Here is a 14,448-nt window from a genome sequence, read left to right on the forward strand (position 1 = left end):
TCAACATTCACAAGCAGATGAAGCAGGAGAGAAGAAGCAGCATTCAGTTACTGAGAAGGAAAGACCTCCACTGGGTGACTTTTGGGAGGGGGGGTCGGGGGGGGGGGGGTCAAAGCAGAGAAGGAGAAACACACATGAAGTGGGGGGGGGACCTGCAGAGACACAAACACACGTTGCAGGCGTGACTCTGGAGAGGCATCGAGGGGGGGGCAGGATCCCAGAGGGGGTCATGCTGCACGCGGCGGCGTCTCCTCCTAAAAAACAACATTGACAACTTCCAGGTGAGTCAAAGCACTTTGTCCTTCTGATTAAGTCACACTGACTAAGTCACACTGATTAAGTCACACTGACTAAGTCACACTGACTAAGTCACACTGATTAAGTCACACTGACTAAGTCACACTGACTAAGTCACACTGACTAAGTCACACTGATTAAGTCACACTGACTAAGTCACACTGATTAAGTCACACTGACTAAGTCATACTGACTAAGTCACACCGACTAAGTCACAGTGACTAAGTCACACTGATTAAGTCACACTGATTAAGTCACAGTGACTAAGTCACACTGATTAAGTCACACTGATTAAGTCACACTGACTAAGTCACACTGATTAAGTCACACTGACTAAGTCACACTGACTAAGTCACACTGATTAAGTCACACTGATTAAGTCACACTGACTAAGTCACACTGATTAAGTCACACTGACTAAATCACACTGATTAAGTCACACTGACTGAGTCACACTGACTAAGTCACACTGACTAAGTCACACTTACTGTACGTACAGTAGCTAATTTGTATTTACATATGTCATAAGTAGAGGAACCCTTTCAGATAAATATTTACCCCCAAATCATTTAATTTCAAACTAATTCCTGCATTAATTTCCCTTTATTCATATAAATTCTTCCCTTCTCTGGTTCACACTGTGTGAGCACTTTAATTTAAGGAATTACTTAAAGTTCTTCCAGGTTCTTTTTCATACGTCGGATCTAAATCATTCTCTCTTGTGTTTGAGGTTAGAAAGTCGTGGTTATTTTCTGCCAATCGTTCACCTTTTTCTCATCACTTGGGTTTGATTCACGGCCCCCATCCGTGTGCAGTGAAATGTGCTCTTTGGTGAACGACTTAAGGACACTTGTCGTCCAACAACATTTCGATAAAGTTTGAATCGTCCCAATCGATTGATCCCTCTCGCTGCACTGTCCGGGAGAATCAGACATTTAGTCATTTAGGAAGCAACATTTAGTCCTGATCTGAATAGTTGCAAAAACAAGCTGATCAAATGCTCCATGATCAATAAGATAATCCGAAGAGATGCTTCGAAGCAAACGGCTTCACATGAGGTTCAGAGGGCAGGCGGGGCAGTGATTGGCCGAGGGAACTGTTCAGGCAAGGGGATTGGCTGGGGAGTCGGAGGTTGATGAGGTCACGTGGGGTCGCCCCCCCCACCGTACCTCGGTAGCACGGCTCCACGTGGTAACTGAAGCGCCGGTCGATGCAGTAAACACCTGCAGAACAGAAAGACAAAATAAAACGGTTATTTCCTCTGGACTATTTATGAAGTCACTTCCTCTTTTCTTTGGGTTATGAATTGACTTCATTCTGTTCTCGTATTTGTATTCCATCCTCTGTGTGAAGCCTCCACTCGGCCTCCCTTCAGACCAATGACATGAAATCATCTTTTTAATTGATTTAAGGGATAGAAATGAGATTTATCTATTTATCTAACACTTATTTTTTGGATGAACTACTTTACTTAAAACAATCTACAAAACACTGAAGAATATGGTTTTAAATCAGTTTTTGAGAAGATGTATTGATTATGTTTCAGTCCTCACATTGTTCTGCAGGAACTGTTGCATTCCTCCTAGAGTAAAACAAACAGGAAGTGGACTGACCCAGCTCGCTGAGGTTACAGTATGCCCCCCACTCCGGAGCGCTGTTCCTGTGCCGCTTCTTCTTCATCTGGGGAACACACAGAGAGGGAGAACACGTTAGCAAGCACACGCTAAAAACATGGTCAGAGGAATGACAACTGACAAGCTGTTAGAGACAGGAACTAGAGGAACTACAGGAGCTAAAGGAACTAGAGGAACAACAGGAGCTAAAGGAACTAGATGACCTACAGGAGCTACAGGAACTAGAGGAACTACAGGAGCTAAAGGAACTAGATGACCTACAGGAGCTACAGGAACTAGAGGGACTACAGGGACTAAAGGAACTAGAGGAGCTACAGGAACTAAAGGAACTAGAGGAGCTACAGGAACTAGAGGAACTACAGGAACTAAAGGGACTAGAGGAGCTACAGGAGCTACAGGAACTAGAGGAGCTACAGGAGCTAAAGGAACTAGAGGAACTACAGGAGCTAAAGGAACTAGAGGAACTACAGGAGCTAAAGGAACTAGATGACCTACAGGAGCTACAGGAACTAGAGGAACTACAGGAACTAAAGGAACTAGAGGAGCTACAGGAACTAAAGGAACTAGAGGAGCTACAGGAACTAGAGGAACTACAGGAACTAAAGGGACTAGAGGAGCTACAGGAGCTACAGGAACTAGAGGAGCTACAGGAGCTACAGGAACTAGAGGAACTACAGGAGCTACAGGAACTAGAGGAACTACAGGAGCTAAAGGAGCTACAGGAACTAGAGGAACTACAGGAACTAAAGGAACTAGAGGAGCAACAGGAGCTACAGGAACTAGAGGAACTACAGGAGCTACAGGAACTAGAGGAACTACAGGAACTAAAGGAACTAGAGGAGCTACAGGAACTAAAGGAACTAGAGGAACTACAGGAACTAAAGGAACTAGAGGAGCTACAGGAACTAAAGGAACTAGAGGAACTACAGGAACTAAAGGAACTAGAGGAGCTACAGGAACTAGAGGAACTACAGGAACTAAAGGAACTAGAGGAGCTACAGGAACTAGAGGAACTACAGGAGCTACAGGAACTAGAGGAACTACAGGAGCTACAGGAACTAGAGGAACTACAGGAGCTAAAGGAACTAGAGGAGCAACAGGAGCTACAGGAACTAGAGGAGTTACAGGAACTAGAGGGACTACAGGAACTACAGGAACTAAAGGAACTAGAGGAGCTACAGGAACTAGAGGAGCTACAGGAGCTACAGGAACTAGAGGGGCTACAGGAGCTACAGGAACTAGAGGAACTACAGGAGCTACAGGAACTAGAGGAGCTACAGGAACTAGAGGAGCTACAGGAGCTACAGGAACTAGAGGAACTACAGGAGCTAAAGGAGCTACAGGAACTAGAGGAACTACAGGAGCTAAAGGAACTAGAAGAACTACAGGAACTAGAGGAACTAGAGGAACTACAGGAGCTACAGGAACAAGAGGAGCTACAGGAGCTACAGGAGCTAAAGGAACTAAACGAACTAGAGGAGCTACAGGAGCTACAGGAACTAGAGGAACTACAGGAGCTACAGGAACTAGAGGTACTACGGGAACTAAAGGAACTAGAGGAACTACAGGAACTAAAGGAACTAGAGGAGCTACAGGAGCTAAAGGAACTAGAGGAACTACAGGAGCTACAGGAACTAGAGGCACTACAGGAACTAAAGGAACTAGAGGAGCTACAGGAACTAGAGAAACTACAGGAGCTACAGGAACTAGAGCAACTACAGGAGCTACAGGAACTAAAGGAACTACAGGAGCTACAGGAACTAGAGGAACTACAGGAGCTAAACGAACTAGAGGAGCTACAGGAGCTACAGGAACTAGAGGACCTACAGGAGCTACAGGAACTAGAGGAACTACAGGAGCTAAAGGAACTAGAGGAACTACAGGAGCTACAGGAACTAGAGGTACTACAGGAGCTACAGGAACTAGAGGAATTACAGGAGCTACAGGAACTAGAGGAACTACAGGAGCTACAGGAACTAGAGGAACTAGAGGAACAAGAGGAACTACAGGAGCTACAGGAACTAGAGCAACTAGAGGAACTACAGGAGCTACAGGAACTAGAGGAACTACAGGAGCTACAGGAACTAGAGGAACTAGAGGAACAAGAGGAACTACAGGAGCTACAGGAACTAGAGCAACTAGAGGAACTACAGGAGCTACAGGAACTAGAGGAACTAGAGGAACTAGAGGAACAAGAGGAACTACAGGAACTACAGGAGCTACAGGAACTAGAGGAACTACAGGAGCGAAACGAACTAGAGGAGCTACAGGAACTAGAGGTACTACGGGAACTAAAGGAACTAGAGGAACTACAGGAACTAAAGGAACTAGAGGAGCTACAGGAGCTAAAGGAACTAGAGGAACTACAGGAGCTACAGGAACTAGAGGCACTACAGGAACTAAAGGAACTAGAGGAGCTACAGGAACTAGAGAAACTACAGGAGCTACAGGAACTAGAGCAACTACAGGAGCTACAGGAACTAAAGGAACTACAGGAGCTACAGGAACTAGAGGAACTACAGGAGCTAAACGAACTAGAGGAGCTACAGGAGCTACAGGAACTAGAGGACCTACAGGAGCTACAGGAACTAGAGGAACTACAGGAGCTAAAGGAACTAGAGGAACTACAGGAGCTACAGGAACTAGAGGTACTACAGGAGCTACAGGAACTAGAGGAATTACAGGAGCTACAGGAACTAGAGGAACTACAGGAGCTACAGGAACTAGAGGAACTAGAGGAACAAGAGGAACTACAGGAGCTACAGGAACTAGAGCAACTAGAGGAACTACAGGAGCTACAGGAACTAGAGGAACTACAGGAGCTACAGGAACTAGAGGAACTAGAGGAACAAGAGGAACTACAGGAGCTACAGGAACTAGAGCAACTAGAGGAACTACAGGAGCTACAGGAACTAGAGGAACTAGAGGAACTAGAGGAACAAGAGGAACTACAGGAACTACAGGAGCTACAGGAACTAGAGGAACTACAGGAGCTAAACGAACTAGAGGAGCTACAGGAACTAGAGGTTTCTGTCACTTCAAGGCTGGGTTATTTTTTCAGCGCCATACGTTGCTACTTGTGGACGGCGATGGTCACGCTATATGTTTGTAAATCTGAAATGTTCAGTGAGATTTTAATGACGTGACTGAAGTGAAGTGACTGATTCTCTGAAACAAAACTGTTGCTGCTATAAAAAAACAATGCTTTGTTTTATCTAAATTGTACATAACTTCTTATGTTTCTCGCGTTCTATATATATATATAGATATATATATATATCTATATATATATATATATCTATATATATATATATATCATAAGAGTAGCTCCTACTTGAACAACCATCCTAATGTTAATTCTTTTGGAAAGGAAGGACCAAGCAGAGCGTCATGATACCCAACCTCTGAGGTCGAAGCAAACCAGTACAAGCCGTGAAGCCATGTAGAACCCACCTTGGCGGCGCCCCTCCTCTCCGGCTGGGTGTAGCAGGCGGCGTAGCTGCAGGGGCCCAGGGTCCGGTAGCTGGGGTTGGAGAAGCACCCGACCACGGAGCTGCTACTGGGAGAAGACTCTGGAGAGGAGAGCAGGCCTGTGCACTGCAGCCCTGCTGTCACCACAACCGGCACACGTTCTTAAACCAGTCCTCCTCCCCCCCAACGGAAATACATAGGAACACGCACGCCGAGAGCGCACAAGGTCACAGGGTGGCCATAAAGGAACGCCATAAAGGAACGCCATAAAGGAACGCCATAAAGGAACGCCATAGAGGAACGCCGGCTTGAACCAAGACGAGGAACTTCAGCCAAGAGGAACATTTTCTTTACCTCATTATTTCTGCCAATGAGCAACACGTTCATGCAGATCATCACGCAAAAAACACTTTCTCTGAAGTCATTGTAAATTTGTATAACAACAAAAAAACCTTTTCTGACATTTTATACATTTGACCAATAGTTTAAACCACGATGCGGTCATGGTTGGGGGGGGGAGGGGGGGGGGGGTCCAGCCTGCTGGGAGGAATAAAGGAAACAGAAGAGCGCCCTGCGATTGGCCCGTCTTTTACCTGACAGCGAGTAGTCGGTGGAGTTGAGGTGCAGCGCCGGCGTGTAGGCAACGCTCGGCACTTGGTGGCCCTTCTCTTTCTGCCGGTACCGGAACCAGACCACCAGGCCCAGCATGGCCACGATGAGCAGCAGCAGGAAGACGATGCCCAGGACGGCGCCGGCCGACTGGCGCTCCAAAGCCAGGGCCGGGCTGATCTTGGTGTAGGGGTTCAGCTCCTCCATCATCAGAGCCGCTGAGGGGAAATCAGAGAGCAGGTTGAGCACCTGATCTCCACCTTCAACCAGTCCTCATGCAAGCTGCATCAAACCCCCCCCCCCCCCCCGCCGCTCACCCTGGTCACAGCGGATGCCCTTGAAGCCGGCGCTGCAGTAGCAGGTCCCCGTCACGTAGTCGCAGGTTCCGTTGTTCATGCACTCGCACAGCTGCTGGCAGCCGTAGCCGAACGTCCCCGCGGGACACTCTGGATCAAAGAGGGGGGGGGGGGGGGGGGGTAAGCAGTAAGACGTAAAGAAGTATGGTTGGTAGTGAGTTAGTAAATGTGCAACACACACACACACACACACACACACACTCACACACACACACACACTCACTGAGCTCGCAGCTCTGTCCCATGAAGCCCGTCCTGCAGGAGCACTGCCCCCCCAGGTGGTCGCAGTCCGCCCCGTTCTGACAGCGGCACACTTCAGCACAGCGGGAGCCGTAGAACCCGGCCGGGCAGCCTGGAGGGGGGCAGTGGGGATGGGGGGGGGGGGGGGGGCACATCAGCTGTTCAGAGATGAGTCTGAAGCAGCTTTCACAGCCAATCGCTAATCAGTTCAGTCACAGAGGATCAGCAGATTAAACCAAACCCAGAAAAACGTATTAAACTTTAAATCTTCTTTTATTTAGATGTAGTTCCTGCAGCTCTCTTCAGGTCTGAATCACCGGCTGATTATGAGAAGTGGATGTAGTCATGGCAACGTTTATATCTTGACATTTGTATTTTTGCTGTATGTAGGATGTAGTTAGTTTTATCTGCCACCAGATGGAGGTGCAAGCATGAGAGGATCAAAACTGTAATAAACTGAGAGCCAATCCACGATGTGCTCTGACACGCAGCCCAGGAGACTATCACCGCCTCCCTTATTAGATGTGTGTGTATGTGCGTGCGTGCGTGTGTGTGTGTATGTCTGTGCACATGTGTGTGTGTGTGAGATGCGTACGCTGAGTGCAGAAGAGGCCCGTCCATCCCGAGCTGCAGTCACACTCTCCGTCCGTGGCGCTGCACTGGGCTCCGTTGTGACAGTTACATGTGTGGATGCAGTCTGGACCCCATGAGCCCTGAGGACACGCTGTCCCCACACACACACACACACACACACACACACAGATACAGATGTCAGCGTCATGAGGACCGACTTGAAGACCGGGACGGTCTGTGCTTCCATTAGCTTCACAAGTGATGAGGTGATTGTGGAAGCTCTGTTCGATGCCAGATGTCACAGCCAATGGAATAATTGGCTCCATTTAATATTTTTTTAGTCTTCTCTGATTGGCTGATGATCAACCCGGGAGAGAGGGGAGGTGTGTTACGTTTAGAGCAGTCCCCGCCGATCCATCCGGGGAAGCACTGGCAGGAGCCGTCGATGGGGTTACACGAGCCGTTGTTGCTGCACGAACACGCCTCAGCACACGCCTTACCGAACCGCCCCCCGGGACACACTGTGAGGACCGCACACACACACACACACACACACACAGTGTCAGGTAAACTGCCAATCGGATCATTAAGCTTCTTCGAGGAACATTTTTACACTTTTAAAAAACTTTTAGATCCCTGGTCACATTTCGTTTGCAGGTCATTGTTGAATTTTAACAGTTGTTGCTGTTTTATCATTAAAAAAAAAAAAATTCACTTTGTTGAAGAAACTTATTTTCTTTTCTTGATAAAAAGATTAAAAATATATTTTCATTACTATTTTAGTCTAATAAATGAAACCACTTAATGTCATCAATAGATCTGTTTAATTTTACTCATGCAATCGTAATCTGTAATCAATCGTAATCAACTATAATCACTGAGAGACAAGAAGAAAGAAAACTGTTAATCTAAGATAATAATTTAAAAGAGATTTGATTCGAGTGAATAGAAAGCAGCATAAAACTCACGTTAATCTCTGTTATCGCTGAACTTACAGTATCTTTATTTGACTCACTTTCTGTTTTTTGCGATGTGCAATCATGAAACATGAAGATGAATCTTTGTTCTGATGGTTCTTAATGTGATTAGAGTCCGTGCAGAAAGCAGCACCAAGGGGAGAAGAACGTGTTCATCATTCCAGGAAGCTTAAGGATGTGGTACTTGTACTTGTTTTCCATGTTCGGATGCGTGGATGTGGTCGCACAGCGAGATCACTTATGGATGTGCTCGGGGGCTTTTTGATTATTGCCAATTAGAAGGAGAGAACGAGCTGCTCCTCTTCAGCGGTTAGTTCGGTCTGAACTGAAGTCTGTGAGTTCATGGAGATGGAAGCGTTATTAACATCTGGACGGTGGTTGTTCCTGCCAACCGCTGCTACGGTCGTCTTCAGTAGAAGTCACATTAATACTACTGATTGGTCATTTTCACTTATTCAATTATTCTGCTTACTTGGAATTTGTGATTTTGTGCTCATGTGCGGTGTTACAGCAGAACGTTTAAAAACAACGGCTCCAAACTAACAAAATGTTCATTTTAAGGATGTTTGTGTGATTGTGACAGATGCAGTGTGTAGTCGTCCTCTTGAAACAAACGTGTGCTATAAATATATAGTTCATGTAGATATTCATTTCTTTACATTACTCGTCTCCACTCATTTACATTCCACCTGTTGCACAACGTATGGTCTCCATTAAAGGAGACATTAGTGCGGTTTCCCTTCAGAAGGACAATCATCCCCAACAAAGATCATCATAGCGCTTTAATGAAGTCCTTCCTCTTACGTAACAGCGACCAGCGTATGAGTGGTGTCTGAAAGGTCTGGATCAAAGGGACGCGTAGAAGTAATTAGCAGACTGTTGAGACTGCAGCTCTTTCACTGATTTTCTACATGTTTGGAACTTATTTCCACTGAAGAACAACCAAAGGATAAGAATTGGTTTCAAATGTCTCTAAACAGTTGCCATCGGCAACCTGTCGACCCTCGCCGCGGAGCCGTGGTCCAGAGCGATGTTATAACCCTGCAGTCATGAGTGTTTACGGCAGCTCATCTTCAGGTACAATCTGCAGCTCAATATAGATTAAACAAACGATGAATTAAACAATGAACTGAAACAACACCTTTTATGAAGTTAAAGCTCCTGATGTCTCATCAGTTTCTTCCCACATGTCGCAATGGAAACTTACTATTTATAGAATTTGTTTTGTCATTACCGTGTGTTATTATTTCCTCTCATGTACGAGCAGGAGGCAACGAGAGCTGACAGGTCGTACAGAAGGACCCCCCCAACCCTCGCCCCCCCAGAAACAGCAGAAGAATGGATGATGTGGGACACGGTCCTCATGTTTAATGACAATGAATATTTCACCACATTCGCAGCTTAGGATCCTCAATCGAAGAATCAACACCTGTTTGACCCCCCAGGATGAAGCCAATCTGAAATAATGAGGTGGGGGGGAACCCTTGGTAGGTGGGGGGGGGGGGGTTAAGGGCGGCAGAATGAGATTTAGTCTTCTATCACCCGGTGAAATGTAGACACACAAGTGCTCTGCCTTCTTCTCTGCTTATAGACTGGAATTTAATTAGAGGTGTTGAGGGCATCAAGTGAGACGTGAGACCGATCCGACCGCTCCGTGGGGGTTCATCAGAGCAGCGAACGGCATAGAGCGAAAATACCACACAGACAACCCCCCCCCCCCCCCCCCCCGGCATCTCAAAGTCCAATCCATCAGATATATCACCTCCGGTTCTGCTACTGATAGAGGACAGGAGGACAGACGAAGGACAGAGGACATAGGAGGCTCATTTTCTGCACCCCATGTCAGCAGCATGTGACCTCATTTGCATACAGGTAAATAACAGCATGCGCCGTAGGAACCGTTGAATCCGTGGAGTGAAGTTAAGATAAATGGAATGAACCTTAAGTTAAGATAAGATAAACTGAATGAACCTTAAGTTAAGATAAGATAAACTGAATGAACCTTAAGTTAAGATAAGATAAACTGAATGAACCGTAAGTTAAGATAAGATAAACTGAATGAACCTTAAGTTATGATAAGATAAACTGAATGAACCTTAAGTTATGATAAGATAAACTGAATGAACCTTAAGTTATGATAAGATAAACTGAATGAACCTTAAGTTAAGTTAAGATAAACTGAATGAACCGTAAGTTAAGTTAAGATAAACTGAATGAACCTTAAGTTAAGTTAAGATAAACTGAATGAACCTTAAGTTAAGTTAAGATAAACTGAATGAACCTTAAGTTAAGTTAAGATAAACTGAATGAACCTTAAGTTAAGTTAAGATAAACTGAATGAGCCTTAAGTTAATCTAAGATAAACTGACCTTGATTGCACAGCGAGCCGAAGAAGCCGGGCAGACATTCACAGTGGCCGCTGACGTGGTGACACGCCCCGTCGCTATGGATACACTGAGGGCAGGACCGGGCGCAGCGCTGTCCGTAGAAACCAGGCGAACAGGCTGCACACACACACACACACACACATACACACACACACACAGACACACATAGACACACACGCACACACACACACACACACACACACACACACACATTGTGTGAGAAAAGGCCATTTCAGAGTCTGAAGGGAACTGATTGGTTATCTGATTAGTTCTTTGATCATTTCAATAATGGATTTCATGGTCCACTTAGTCTCAATTTAAGTTCATAAACTACACATATATGAAAGCTTACATATATATAAATATATATACCCATCTATAGAGGTATATATATTTACAGTGTCCCGTCGTCTCATCTCCCCCCTCTTTGAGGAGGTCTAATCGGTGGTGATGGTACACAGTCCATCAAGATTCTGCTTTGTGCCCCCCCGCCCCACCATGAGCGTCTGGACGTGGGGGGGGGCCTTAGCATCTCTGCCCCGGGATCCTCCTGTCAGTCCAACCAAGACTTTTATATTCAAAGAGCTTCTGCAGAGAAGAAATGTGCTTCAAACTAACTCTGGAATCCTCGTGTCAGACAGAAGACGATGGAACTGCTTCTGGAGAGCTTTCACACAGAAGCTCCTCCGCCGCACTGCAGCATGTGTGTGTGTGTGTGTGTGTGTGTGTGTGTGTGTGTGCGTGTGTGTGTGTGTGCGTTCCTTTACTTCTTCTGCAGTTGGTGCCCCGGTAGCCCGGCGCACACACACAGGATCCATCCTCTGGGGAGCAGGAGCCTCCGTTCTCACAGGTGCAGCTGATGGAGCAGTTGGGTCCCCAGCGGCCCTCCTCACACACACTGTCACAATGGACACCTGCAGGAAACACACACATGCAGACACACACACACACACACACACACGCAGAGCTTTGAGTGGGCTTTGTTCTCAGCTCCCCGGCTTTTTAAGTGGAGTGACTTCACAGAGGTTTTAGATGTGTCACTTGAACTTGAAGGAGAGAGAATGATGCAAAGAAATAAGATTAGCGAGAGGCGGGGAGGGAGGGGGGAGGGGCGAGGAGAGGTGGGGGGGGGCGGGGGGTTGGGTGAAGGACAGATGTGACAGAGACATCTTATCTAAGGAAACAGTTGTAATTTAGCGGTTATATTCTATTGAATTCTTACTGTCAAGAAATAAGTGGGTGTATCAACTCAAATGAATCATATCATTATAAATCATATTAATTAAACCAATCAAGTCTGCATTCTGCGTAGTGACCAGCAGGGGGCGACTTCTCTGCTCCCATAGACGTCTATGAGGAAATGACTCTACTTCTGTGTAGTGACCAGCAGGGGGCGACTCCTCTGCTCCCATAGACGTCTATGAGGAAATGACTCTACTTCTGTGTAGTGACCAGCAGGGGGCGACTCCTCTGCTCCCATAGACGTCTATGAGGAAATGACTCTACTTCTGTGTAGTGACCAGCAGGGGGCGACTCCTCTGCTCCCATAGACGTCTATGAGGAAATGACTCTACTTCTGTGTAGTGACCAGCAGGGGGCGACTCCTCTGCTCCCATAGACGTCTATGAGGAAATGACTCTACTTCTGTGTAGTGACCAGCAGGGGACGACTCCTCTGCTCCCATAGACGTCATTGAGGAAATGACTCTACTTCTGTGTAGTGACCAGCAGGGGGCGACTCCTCTGCTCCCATAGACGTCTATGAGGAAATGACTCTACTTCTCTCTTGATTTATTCCCTCAGTAAACATTGTAAACATGAGTTTATGGACTCAGTCTCTAGTTCCAAGTCTTCTTCAATGCAGCATGATGTTCATTTAGTCAATTATCACAAGATGCCTTTTCTTTTTTTTCTTTATTTATAATATATGTTTGAAAATGTAGACATAATCCTTTCATTTGCTCTACTTTTTAATAGTAACATCCCTTCTCAAATGTGAACTGTATGTCACTTAAAAGACTGAACTAATTTCTTACTCTGGATCCTGACCCGAAGCTCAAACACATGTGTTATCACATAATCTGTGTTTGCAAGTTTAAGTTTTGTTTAAACAAGCTTTAAAAAAACTCCTCAAATTAACCCAATGAGACATTTTGCCTTTTAATGATCTGCTAAAGTGTCTCCTTGTTTCATCAGTCTTGCACGTATGTGTGTGTGTGTGTATGTGTGTGTGTGTGTGTGTATGTGTGTGTGTGTGTGTGCCCTCAGTGCTCACAGGGGTCCGTCTGCAGACACTCACATTAAATTCATTGTTAGTTACACTCACGTCCACACAGGGATATATGAAAAGCAGAAGGACGGAGTAAGAATAATGCATGTGCAAATACAGTGTCCCCCCCCCCCTTGCCCCCCCCCCACTCTCCCTGCAGACCGGAGGATCTGCGGCTCATTAGAAACTTCCTTTGACGAGGATTATGAGAGAATACGCGAGTGGGGCACATGCAGCCATTATAACTCAATTAATAAACTACCTCTGAGCCTTAGAGTGGGTGAAAGTGAGGCGATGGAGTTAAAACAAAGAGGAGGAGGTGGAGGAGGAGAAGGTGGAGGGAGAGGAGGTGTGCAGCAACACAAGGAACCCTTCGCTGAGTTTAGTGAGCGCCAACACCTCGCATTCATAAGAGCGTGATGTCCAGGTTTAATTCCACTGTAGAGTTTTTACTTGGCTCCTACTGCCCCAAGTGGTCATCTGAGTAATCGCAGTCGGAGTAAATTCGTCTCTGTCTTCTGGCGTCACAAGACTCATTTGACTCCGTGCCGTGAGCGGAGTATCGATGGACCCGACCCTCCGTGACCCACCTGTCCAGCCTGCGGCGCAGCGGCAGAATCCGCTCACCGGATCGCAGCCGTCGGCGTTGACGCAGTCGCACCTCTCCCCGCAGTCCAGTCCGTACGACCCCTCCTGAAGGGAGACCATTGTTAGGGGAGGTCCGGACGAGGAGCGGGAGCTGGATGCAGGCTGCGCGACACTTACGGAGCAGGGCAGGTCGCAGTACTCCCGCCTCCAGCCCGGGGAGCAGGTGCAGGTGCCGTTGACGGGGTCGCAGGCCGCCGCGTTGGCGCACTGACACGTCTGGTTGCAGCTCGGACCCCAGGTACCACTGGAGCAAGGGAGGGAGCAGTCCACCCCCTGCCAACCTGGACAGGGACACAGTCCAAAGGCCATCAGACGGACGGGTCAAAGGTACGATAAGTCATCACAACTCGCCTCTCGCACTGATAGATGTCTGATTCAGTAATTATCCAAGTACTTTCTGAGATATATAGAGGAAGTAGAGACGGTGTGTAGGTCTCTTGGTAGGGGCCTGTCAATCAGCGTTTGACAGCCCTAAAGCATCCCCCCTAAATCAAGAGAGAAGTAGAGTCATTTCCTCATAGACGTCTATGGGAGCAGAGGAGTCGCCCCCTGCTGGTCACTACACAGAAGTAGAGTCATTTCCTCATAGACGTCTATGGGAGCAAAGGAGTCGCCCCCTGCTGGTCACTACACAGAAGTAGAGTCATTTCCTCATAGACGTCTATGGGAGCAGAGGAGTCGCCCCCTGCTGGTCACTACACAGAAGTAGAGTCATTTCCTCATAGACGTCTATGGGAGCAGAGGAGTCGCCCCCTGCTGGTCACTACACAGAAGTAGAGTCATTTCCTCATAGACGTCTATGGGAGCAAAGGAGTCGCCCCCTGCTGGTCACTACACAGAAGTAGAGTCATTTCCTCATAGACGTCTATGGGAGCAGAGGAGTCGCCCCCTGCTGGTCACTACACAGAAGTAGAGTCATTTCCTCATATACGTCTATGGGAGCAGAGGAGTCGCCCCCTGCTGGTCACTACACAGAAGTAGAGTCATT

The 14,448-nt window shown here is 46.9% G+C and overlaps 1 protein-coding gene across 1 annotated transcript in view; it reads right to left on the reverse strand.

The window, feature by feature from the left end:
* The window catches only part of LOC119226938 (multiple epidermal growth factor-like domains protein 11), a 56,956-nt gene that overhangs the window by 996 nt on the left and 41,512 nt on the right, over positions 1 to 14,448 (reverse strand). The window contains 12 exon segments of the mRNA XM_062561955.1: positions 1,467 to 1,520; positions 1,911 to 1,977; positions 5,385 to 5,503; positions 5,996 to 6,229; positions 6,329 to 6,457; positions 6,591 to 6,719; positions 7,203 to 7,331; positions 7,573 to 7,701; positions 10,527 to 10,661; positions 11,312 to 11,458; positions 13,403 to 13,505; positions 13,578 to 13,741. Coding sequence (XP_062417939.1) covers positions 1,467 to 1,520; positions 1,911 to 1,977; positions 5,385 to 5,503; positions 5,996 to 6,229; positions 6,329 to 6,457; positions 6,591 to 6,719; positions 7,203 to 7,331; positions 7,573 to 7,701; positions 10,527 to 10,661; positions 11,312 to 11,458; positions 13,403 to 13,505; positions 13,578 to 13,741 — 1,539 coding nt within the window.

This window comes from Pungitius pungitius, chromosome 4 (assembly GCF_949316345.1).
Source record: "Pungitius pungitius chromosome 4, fPunPun2.1, whole genome shotgun sequence".
Taxonomy (NCBI): Eukaryota; Metazoa; Chordata; class Actinopteri; order Perciformes; family Gasterosteidae; genus Pungitius; species Pungitius pungitius.